This window comes from Myotis davidii, unplaced genomic scaffold (assembly GCF_000327345.1).
Source record: "Myotis davidii unplaced genomic scaffold, ASM32734v1 scaffold79, whole genome shotgun sequence".
NCBI lineage: Eukaryota > Metazoa > Chordata > Mammalia > Chiroptera > Vespertilionidae > Myotis > Myotis davidii.
In genome coordinates, this window is record NW_006294339.1 from 5,034,804 (window position 1) to 5,046,089 (window position 11,286).

At 43.3% G+C, this 11,286-nt stretch overlaps 1 protein-coding gene across 3 annotated transcripts in view; it reads right to left on the reverse strand.

Moving 5' to 3' along the window:
• DAB1 (Dab, reelin signal transducer, homolog 1 (Drosophila)) overlaps positions 1 to 11,286 on the reverse strand; it is a 1,114,753-nt gene that overhangs the window by 58,228 nt on the left and 1,045,239 nt on the right. For all 3 annotated transcript variants that reach the window (XM_015566970.1, XM_006768369.2, XM_015566969.1), the window contains 4 exons: positions 4,059 to 4,190; positions 3,322 to 3,441; positions 2,835 to 2,873; positions 1,185 to 1,250 (listed from right to left, as the gene is read on the reverse strand). In XM_015566970.1, coding sequence (XP_015422456.1) covers positions 1,185 to 1,250; positions 2,835 to 2,873; positions 3,322 to 3,441; positions 4,059 to 4,190 — 357 coding nt within the window. The remainder of the gene's footprint in view (positions 1 to 1,184; positions 1,251 to 2,834; positions 2,874 to 3,321; positions 3,442 to 4,058; positions 4,191 to 11,286) is intronic.

An 11,286-nucleotide genomic window follows, 5' to 3' on the forward strand; every position in this document is an offset into this window, starting at 1 on the left:
ACACGCGCAAAACCGCACACAGCCGACCATACACCCAGTATGTTATCGCGATTCGCGATTTTGCGCTATCATACTGGGTGTATGGTCGGCTGTGTGCGATTTTGCGAGTGTGGTAAAATCGCATAATAGCAAAATCGCATAACAGCCGAGCATACACCCAGCAGCGCTGCTGATGCCTGAACGGTATATGGAATGAAGTGGGCGGGCATCGGGAGGCCACTATGGCACGGGGCAAGCACTATGGGCAGTCTATCTGAAGTGTACCCGGCGTATAAGACGACCCCCCACTTGGAGGCATATTTTTCAGGGCCAAAAAATCGTCTTATACGCCGGCAAATACGGTAGTTTAAACTCATTGGTTCAAGGTTCAACAGTGCTTAGATAATTATTCCACAGGGCTGGTTAAAACTGAGCACTCGATGGAGCCAACATTACACTTTGGTCATTTAGAACTCCATGCATTTGATGCAAACTGAAAATCTGTTTCGTTTTTATTACACAAGTAATGTGCGCCCAAGGCAGAATAACAGACCACACAACTAAGTAAATTAAGAAAATTAAAATCACTTATGAAATACATTAAAATTGTTCCTACGTCTCTAATGTTTATATTCAAATGAGGACTGAAATTCTAATTAGTGAAAACTGGAGGTTGTCATATTTGTTTGATGTGTTGCTAGGCTGCAATTACTCAAACTCTTTGATGGAAATGCATGGGGAAGAGCACGAGCTTAGCCTTTGCCTGGGTTTGATCTCAGGCCTAAATAACTGTACAACCCTGAGAAAGCTACTCAACTTCTCCGAGTCTCAGCTTCCCCTTGTAAAAGTGGAATTCAAATGCCTACTTCATCGAATACTTGTGAGAATGAAATGGATTAAAAGTGTGTTTGTGGTTTTTCACATAAGCAGACATTTAATTTAGAAAAATGGAATAGCTGATGTTGGAGTCAACTGAAAATAGTTAAGATCCATTAGAAGTTAAAATACTGTACCCAACTGGTCATTAACCATTCCATGATCAGGTATGAAAACTGCTGGTAAGTTAGAGAGAAGCTAAAAGCAGAGGTATCTTAACCAGCCTGGAATGAGTGTGTGGAGTGTGTGCGGAGAGAGCCCTGGTCCTTCAGACCCTGCAGAACATCTACTGGTGATGGCGCAACGCTGAGAGAGAAGCGATTTTATACCTGATAAATGTTTTCTTCCGTATCGGGGTCACGGATTGGCTCGTGTCCAGCCTCAAACACAATGTACTATCATGCAGCGGCCAGAGAGGAAAGGTCAGAGGAAAAAGAAAGAGGGGAAAAAAAGGCATTTGGAATTTAAGATACAAATCACAGTGAGCATTAAAGAAACGGGCACAAGAGAACACATCTTAGTGAGACCACTGAACTACTGAAGTACCGGTGGGCCTCGCACATTTCTGCCTTTTCTAAAGAAATCTGCAAATGGCTGGCAGTCAGTACTTCGTGATGATTGCACAGGGCCCAGCAGCTCTTCTGGAGTCACAGCTTCCTCACTCAATGGCATTTGTCTCAGTACTGCCTGCCTGCGTGGCATGCTGAGTGAGAATGACATCTCCTGGGAATGCCTGGGTCCCAACTTTGTAAACTTTGGGTCACAGCAGTCGCCCCCCTTTGCTCAAGGCTCAGGTTCCTAAGTCAACTCTGAAGTGCTCATAAGCCCCAAATTCCCTCATCCCATAAATACCACCCGGATTTCATTCTCAGTTTTAAGCATTAGATATCAGATTGCCCATGTGCGTGTTTGGGACTCTAAAGGACAGGCCCATTCTAAAGGCTAACATTCTTCATTCTCTGGAGCCAGTTAGCAAAGGGCGGAGCACGCATTATAAACAAATCCTCGCCTCAGCATTAACTGTAAAGCAAGGGCCGTCATTAAGTGCATTTGGCTTCTGTTAGTCTTATGTGCTAGATACTTCTTCCACTACAAGTTATCCATATTATGCTGCCTTTAAAAATCCATATTATCTTACTTTCGGCATAGCAGCTTTCTGTGTGAAAATACGCATTCACACCTATGCATGTGTGACACACACTTATCTAGAACCCACATGCGTCCCAGTTAGAATACAAGTTTCAGGTTTTCTTTTATGTCCAGCAAGTACATCTTTTGGGCTTCTTTCTCTCTTTGGGAATAAGCATTTGGGGTGAGGGGCGGAGGCCACCTCTTCCCTTTTCCCTGGACCTGTTTGAGCAGAGCACATACCTGAGCCTAAGAGAAGTCATGTCTCTACACACACCTGGGCTGCAACCCTGAAGAGCATGCAGAGAAAGCTGTGGGCTGCGACGTCGCTAGGTTCTCCCATTCCCTCCTCACAACAGCCCCTGGGCACCAGCCAGCTCATCAGAGGGGCAGCCTGGCTGATCAAGCTGGGAGAGACTTCCCACAGCCTTTCTGAAGCTTACAAAGCCAGCCTTTGGGTTTGTATTCAAATGTCATCATAACGTCAGTCCCTATCTCCAGTTCTTGACTCAGAGAAACCACCTCATTATTCAGTCTCTCTCATGAACTCAGAATATTCAAGAGACTCATGAAGATGTTCAGCTCCAGGATCAGACATTTACAGCTTGTGGAGGGGGCAAGGCAAGATGGGAAAGCACATCACCACACCCCATGTCACTGATGTTGGTCACACTTTGGCTCCTTTTCATGGAAACTGGCTCCTGTGGGGGCTGACAGCCCTCACCCTCAGAAACCACCTTGTCCCTGTCTAGGCTCCGCAGGCAGCCAATGCTTCAGGTCTCAGACGCAGTGTCTATACCACAAGCCTAGCCATTCCGGACCCTAAAAACCCGTTTGGTTTCAGAAATTACCTGGTACACAGGATCTTCAACATCCTCTTCCAGAATTGTCTACGGCAGAGCGAGGGCAGGGAAGGTGAGAGCAGAGGACATAAGGAGAGATGTGAGACTGGATTCAGAAGTTACAGGACAGTAAAGAAGCCAGTTCTGTGTAGGATAGGCTGGGGGGCCATCAGGTAGAAAACACACAGCAAAAAACAACAAAACTCTTGCAGCCACCCCCACCCACTGTAACAACAGCAAGAGCAATTGTGTTTCTTTCTTTATCCTCCCCTGATCTTCCTCTGGATTCAAGATTTCCCTTTCTCTTACATGTCTAGAATTTCAGAGAATAAGGGATCATTTCTCACGGCTCGCTTCTGAGCTAGTAATTTACACGAGAACCTTTCATCTGTATTGCTATTTGGAAGCAGGAAGAGAAGCCCTGACTGTCAGTTTTCACATCTATTTATTTTAAGCCCCAATCTTCCCTGGTATCGGGATAAACTCACAGCTATACCTGATACACAGCTTGTTCACACTGCTTATCCTTTTGTGCCTTTTTCTCCAACTCTTCTCTTTGCTTCAATTCATAAATAAGTTGAAAGAGATCTCTCAAGTCCAGAATAACAGGTTCAGCCTGGAGTGGAAGGTGGTAAAACACATTATTCATAAGGGGATGCGCCTGAGCTGCGAAGACCCACTTTTGTGTGCGCTGGCTACAACCCACAGCTCTTCCTTTTCCCATTAAACTGAAAGCATTCCATCTTTAATTAACTCTACCTTGTTTGTATTGGTTTAGCAAATTGCATCTAGGCTAAAGTTCATTTCTCCAACTAATTATATTTGTAAATTCATAATAATCACTGGCGTAAAAGGCAATGCTTTTATTTATTAGTAATTTCGGATACGATAAAATTAGGGTAGGCCTTATGCAAAGTGGCTATTTGTTTTCTCTTATTTTCTTTTTAAATGAGGCTATGAACACAAGGAAACTTATTTGTATACTGTGCCTCCAAGCCTGCTTAATCAGAAAGGAAAATAGTGAGTCCTTACGAAATACCCATTAGTAAAAACAACAACAAAACCGGATGGGCGTGAGCGTGCTTTCCCGCTTCCAGACTGTGTATCTTCTCTCGATGGGAGCCTGAGTACCGGCATCGCTGAGGCAAACATCACAGTGGGCTTCCAGAGAGCAGCAGTGCCACTGTCCCCTCAAGACACAGGGAAGGTGCCCTCTCTGGATGGGGTACTCACCGCTTGGGCTGTTTTTATGGCCACAAATCTGTGGTTCCCTTCCTTCCCACACACGTAGCCAAAGGCCCGGTGGTCTGTGATGTCCTTTGCAATGTAGGAAATTTCGTGAACAGCATGGTGATGCTGAAGGGCCTGCGAGAGACAAAAGGAAGAGCATCTTTGAGGGGACTTTCCCTTCGAGCTGTTCATCAATGAGAGATGCATTTCAGCTACGTGTGAACAGGCCCGCAGGGCTTGGGAAAAGCTGTTTGGTCCAGATGGAAGGAAAGAGAGCTGTGCCTGCCCGTGAGAGAGGGAGTCTCCCCTCCAAGGTCTTAGTGCTGTGACCGGAGAGGTAAACAGGGCTGCTCATACGCCGGCTGAGCGTCTGTGTGCCGGCTTCCTTCAGCCTGCCGAGCCAGTCAGCTCCACTCAGTGGCGGAGGTTTCTGCTACATCCTTCTTCCTGACACAGCCCAGCTCGAGTTCTGGCTGGATATGTAACACACTCACATACCAGGCGGAAGACCTACCCTGCACGGCCACAGGGGCGCCATTCACAATCATAGAACCGTGCCTTTGCATGGCTACGATGTTCTCACAGATGGTGACTGAGTGTCTTGAGAAACAAACCCCTTTCTCTAACTTGTCCAAAGTCACCATCTAGGCTAGATGTGGGGTCCCCCATATCTCAGGCTGTTCACGAATTGGTCCCCCTCTCTCTCTGTCTGCCTGTTCTTTTTATCCACTGGTTCGAATCTTTTCCTCTTTCAAAGGCCATTTGAAATAGCACCACCTCGTGACACCTCCCCTGAGCGAGGCTCACCCTCCCTCTCCCTGCAGGAGTAACTCCTCCCTTCTGTGTTTCCATGGAATGTCAGTCCCAGTGATGGTGAAACGCCTGATGGACTCTTCACAACAGCTTCCCGAGGTCCTGCTTCCCAAGACCTTCTTCTCTGACATATTTGCCTGGTCCCTTGCCTGTCTTCCCCACCAGGTCTGTCTTCCTCATCTCTGTCACCCCAGAACCGTGCACTGTTCCTGGCCCGAGTTGTTGAATAAGGTAAACTGGGATAGCTGGTCAGTAATTTGAAAATCTTTTGAAACTGACCTCCCTGCCTTGATTGTCTAAGCTTCAGCAAACAATGTTCACCATCCTGTTGATGATAGTGATCTTTACAACCATTTGCCTATTAAGTCTACCTAAAAAAATGCTCATTAAACAGTACTCTGTGTACAGGAATATGTATGCACCTGCTTAAGATCTTTATAACTTGAAGGGCCTTTTCATCATGCTGGCTATTAAGAAGCTTGAATTCTAGCCACTGTGTGGACATAAGGCACTCACTATATGGGCCTCAGCGCATTCCTCTATCAAATGAGATGTTTGTATCAGATCAGTGACTCCTAATCCAAAGCCCTGGACCTACTGGGTCATTAAAGGTAATAAAAAGAACTCCCAAGCAATTTTAAACATCTAAAAAAGCTAAACAGAAATGAATAATTATTCCTAGTAAGACTACACATTTCATTGTGCATGCAAATGAAAATGCCAAGTTTATTTGGGATTGTACCAGGCAGCTGTACTCCTTAGCTAATCTTGGGGAAGATTCTCATTGGAAATTCATTATGGGCTCAAATAATTCAAATAGGAAAGTGAATGACTATCACTGCATTCTTTTTTTTTGGGGGGGGGGCACAAATCTTCCTCCTTACTGAGCCCATGGAGGAAGACATGGCACACAATAGGAACTATGTCATGAAAACATCGGGAACCACTGGACTAGATGTTCTCTAAGGTCTTGTTCTATTTCCCTGGATCCGTGAGCCATCAGAACCTCACAGCACACAACCAGACTCTGAGGACAGTGGACATCTGCTTCTCATGCCGGTCATCACCTTAGTTCTGGACCACTGGCCCGGGTCTTCCAAAACATCTCTTCCCAGGCTGGTGCCATCTTTCCAGGCTCCTGTGATCATCCCTGAAGAATCTGCTGCCACACCTTACCCTTCTCGATTCTGACCATTCAGTAACCTCTGTACTCCCCTTGCGAGGCTCCCTTCAGCATCATACCATGTCCAGGTTGCCCACTGCCCACTGGACTTCATGCCTGGAGGGTGTTGTCAGCGCCCAGTATCCCTAGCTGCTATAGTGGACATCACTGTATAATTCCAGTGGATTTCAACACAAACAAGGTTGGTGAAGAAAGAAGTGTGTGTTAGGAGAATAATCAGAATCCATTCATCTTTGTTTTATTAAGAGCACATATTTCGCCAGCAGAAGAAAACTGCTCAAAAAGCGGTAGCTTTTTCATGGTGTTAATGATGTAAAATTGATGAGACTTATATTCACACTACGTGGGGGTATTGATTTATAGGCTTTTGCGAGTGCCAATGGTAGGCAGCAGGGGAAGTGGCAGACAAAGACTTTCTCCTCTCCCTTTCCTGAAAGTAGTCCTCTCTCTGCATAATGTGGAGGATGTTATCCACGTCTCCTAGTAAATCAAAGTTTGACGACAGCAGCTTATTGATTGCCAAGTGGAATATTGCTCTAAAATTAAACCGCGATTAGAAGTCTTCCTGGTGGAATTAGATTTGGCGATGATTGTGCAATAGTAACATATCACCTACGATGCAAGGCAGCAGACAGAGATGATGTAATTTAACTGAGAATCCTCATTAAGTGTTTTAAAATCAAAACATTTTTAATGCCTAATGATACCTAATATTGCCTTGCAAAGTGTAGCTGCGTGTGTGCATAAATTGCTTGAAGATATTTGTAACATTGTCTTTTTCCACAGTTAATTTTATGGCATGTTAAAAAGGAATGCTCAGAAAGTGGCTCATTCATTTGGAAACTAAGAGTCCGTGAGGGGATGTGTCTCCACTTTCTACAACCTTAACCGTGCAGATATAATATAGACACTTGGAAATACAAATACATTAGAATCCTGCTAATCCCACAGTCGTATTATCTCATTCATTTTGGCAACTCAGAGGATCTTGCAAATACTTGTTCATTGAGCCTCAAAATTGCTTCGGGTCTTCCAGGAGATTTTATCAGCACAATCAAAGACAGTTGGAGCCTTAAACATCATCTACTTCAACTCTGAGTTTATTCATAAAAGAACTGAGAGAATTCTGGCAGGCCCAGTACTAAACCCAGGTCCTATTCTCCCTACTCAGGATGACAAAGAATGGAGAAAAGGAAACAAGATGACATAGAATCAAGGCCTCCTTTTCTTAGACTCCTGGCTCCCTAGTCAAGTCAAGGGCACACGCCTCGGCTGCAGGCTTGGTCCCTGGCCCCGATTGAGGTGCATGTGAGAGGCAACCAGTTGATGTATCTCTCTCACAAAACCATGACCCCTGACAAACTGGAATGAAAACGGGATTGATTGCTGGATAGGGAAGTACAGCTGAGGCTGTTCTGGATTTCCGCAGGAATCTGAGATCAGAGAAGGTCATAAATCAGGTCTGAGTAAAGGCCAGCTATAAGCATCTTAAAGAAAAAGGACAAGCCAGCATGATCTGGAAGTCACTCTCGGAAGCCCGGCCCTCCATGGGAAGATGAGGTGAGGGAGAGAAGCATTGCTTCATCCCAGGTTTCTCTGGCAAGTTCCTGGGACCTCATGGGCTGTTCTGGAAGCATCTGAAATTCCCAGATTGAGGGGAATGGGGAGGATTCTGGTCATCCTTCTTCCACATCTCTTTTGAAAACACAATTTTTGTTTTGGAAAAACTTAGTCTATATATTAAAGCACTGCCAAAAATCAAAGCCAATTTCAGGTTTTAAAAATAGAGGCTTCACCCTGGCTGGTGTGGCTAAGTTGGTTGGGTATTGCCCCATGAACCAAAAGGCTGCTGGTTCGATTCCCAGTCAGGGTACAGGCCTGGGTTGCAGGCTTTATCCTTGCTAGGGGGAGTGCAGGAGCACTCAATTGATGTTTCGCTCTCATGTCAATTTTGCTCTTTCCCCCTCCCTCTCCCTTCCTCTCTCTCTCTCAAAAATCAATAAAAATTCTTAACAAAAAGAGTCTTCAAGAACACCTCATCTCTCTGCCACAGCTTTACTTGCTCTTCCTGCTCAGAACCCTCTGCATTACTTTGTGGATGAAAATTGTTACTGAACAATTCCAAGGGCAATTCAGAGATCAAACTCCTCAATCCAGTCTGATCTTCCTTTTGTGAGTGAACTTCAGGGTAACCTTGGCTGCAGATAATCTAAATAACTCATCTCTCCCACTTCAGGGTCTGTACTTTCCCTGTGCCATTGGTCACACTGTGCCATTGGTCACGCTGATCTCACTCTTCAGCCCTGACTCACACTTCATCGGCTCCACGTAACTACATCACATCTGTGCTTCGAGGCCTGGCTCCCACATCCTGCTCATCCCTGACTGTCCCATTCCCCTTAGTCGTAATACCTGTCCCTAGATCTCATTGCATTGCATTTGTTCTTCTATCTGGGATGCTTCATAGTTCTTAATTTTGTTTCACATTTATCCATTCATCCAGTATTTCACACCATATGTATTTCTTGAGAAGCTGTTATGTTCCAGGTCTCATACTAAGTGCTACATCTATCCAGATGATTAAAATGGAGTCCCTTCCTAATAATCGCATAATACAGAGAAGCAAAGACACTACAGCAAGACAAGCTTTGTAGTAAATGTGTGAGTAGGATGTTATTGGGGTCACAGTAGGAATGAAGAATGGCGCCAGAGAAGTTTTGACAAAGGAGCTGACCTTCAACCCAGCATCAAAGGATAAAAGGGGAGCCCCAGAAAATTAGGGGAAAGAGCATCCTAGACAGAAAGAACTAAGCATGCAAAACCTCTAGGTCCTAAAAACATACTTTCTCTCCACTATGGGGATGTGAGCTCCTAAAAAGAAAGATTGATTTCTGGTCCTCCTCAATCTATCCTAGCTCCTAATACTGCTCCTTTTGAACTATAAATGCTCGATAATATTTGATAATTTTTTTAAAAGAAGGAAGAACCAAGCATCTGAAGACATACATTGCACAAGGTAGTTGCTCAATAAATGTTCAATGAATGATTGAATCAGATTAATTCAAGACATTTCACACAGGATTCATTTTGTGAACAGAGGGTTTCGTATCTGATCATCACTAAATCTTTTTTTTTTTCATTAGCATTTCCATGAGCCATTTACCAATGTTTAAATGAAGTATCAAATTGTTTGGAGGGTTACCATCTGACAGAATAAATTACAGAGAAGACTTAATTTGTATCATGGTTCAATACAGCCAATTAAATACAGTATGGATTAGAAAGTCATCAGCTCAGACTTTGCCACTAGCTTTTTGTAAAGAATAAATTCTACTCCATTTAGCCTTCATATTATTAGTGTGTGTGTGTGTGTGTGTGTGTGTGCGTGCGCGTATGAGTAGGCAAAACTATTCACAGGAAAAATACCCACCAGGATTCCAGTGAGTTAAAAACAAAACAAAACAAAATAAAAAAACAAGTATGCAGATAGACACAATAAAAACAGACATATAGAAAAATACACTCCTTCACATTATAGGCAATTACAGTAGTTAAAACCTCACAAGACAAAAGCTCATTATAAAGGCCTTTCTCTCTTCTAACATATTTTTGGATGTGTTTGCTGCAACACAGCACCAATGAGGCTGGGAGGCAATCTCTGTACCAGCCCCAGACACCCCATCATCATATGCTATATGGAGAATGTCAGAGTGAATTCTTCCCAGAGTTCCCATCCTAAGATCTTCCAGAAGTTTTACTCAAGAACTAGACTAAATTTCCAAATACCCTAGCCTCTAGCTGAGGAGGCAGTGTGATAACAGAAGAAAGAATATGGACTCTGGAACCAGAGAGAACACACTTCAAATCTAAGCTCTTTCCTTTATCAGATGTGTAACATTGGGTACATCACTCTAACTTTTTGTACCTTATTTTCTCTACTTTTATAATATAAAGAATGATATAGAACCTAAAAGGTTGTTGAAAATATTACATTGATTCATATAAACTATATCAGATATTAATGAAATGCCATCCTCTCCCCCCCCGCAAAAAAGAGAAAATAAAGGTTCCCACTCAGTGTTGACAAAAGTGTGGGGAAACAGGTATTTCCTTGGGCTCCTGGTTTTCTGTGTACAATGGGGATAATAGTAGTGCCTCTCTGTAGTCCTGCTAGGAGGATTAATGAGTGAGTATATGTAAATGGCCTGGAAGGGTGCAAAGCTCATAGTAAGAGTTATGTAAGTGTTGGCTATTATGGTGATTTTTTGTTATTTGTTGAAGTGTGATTTAGTGCAACTTTTCTGGAGGGCAGACCGGCTGTGTGTTTCAAAGCCTTGAAAACATGCATAAACTTTGACCCTATGAATCTTCTTGTAGAAATTCAATTATCTGTAAATAATGTAAGATGTGGGCAAAGATTTGGATGCAAGATATTCCCTGAAGTGCTATTAGACCAGTGAAAAATTAGAAATGCTGAACATTAACTGACTGGTTGAAGAAATTGCATTTCTCTATACGATGAAATAATACACAGTCACTGAAAGTCATCTTGGGGACATAATTTACTTTTTGTGGTGGAAGTATAATCATAATATCTTGTTGAATGAATCAAAAGCATACGATAAAATAGTATATTTAATATACTCCTGTTTTTAAAAATAAAAGTATGCATTTCTGTGTGTGTGTGTGTGTGTGTGTGTATGAAAAATCTGGAACTGTATCCAATACAATCTTAACAAGGGTTCTTTCAAGTGGTGGATTACTACTGATTTTTAAAATCTTGCTTCTTGCTTATTTATAACTAGAGGCCAGGTGCACAAATTCGTGCACAGGTGGGGTTCCTTGGCCTGGCTGGTGATGGCAATCCAGCCAATTTGGGCCGGCCAGGGTGAGGGACCACAGGAGGTTGGCTGACTCTGGGAGGTTGGCTTTGTGAGCGCAGTGACTGACCAACAGGGGGCATTGCCTGTGTTGAGAGTCTGCCCCCTCGTTGCCAGTGCATGTCATAGTGACCGGTTGACCTATCTATATATATAGATAATTTTTAAAAATTTTATACTGATTTATACTAACTATATAAAATACTAATATGTATTAAAATTCTAACAAATATTAAAGAAAAATGCACAATGCTTTGTCTTTCATATTTGAATTTGGTGAATTTAGTGTGCACACCATCATTCATTTCTACAGCCAGCCTTGAGCTTCCGTCCTTCTCACCTCCCCCCCCCCCCC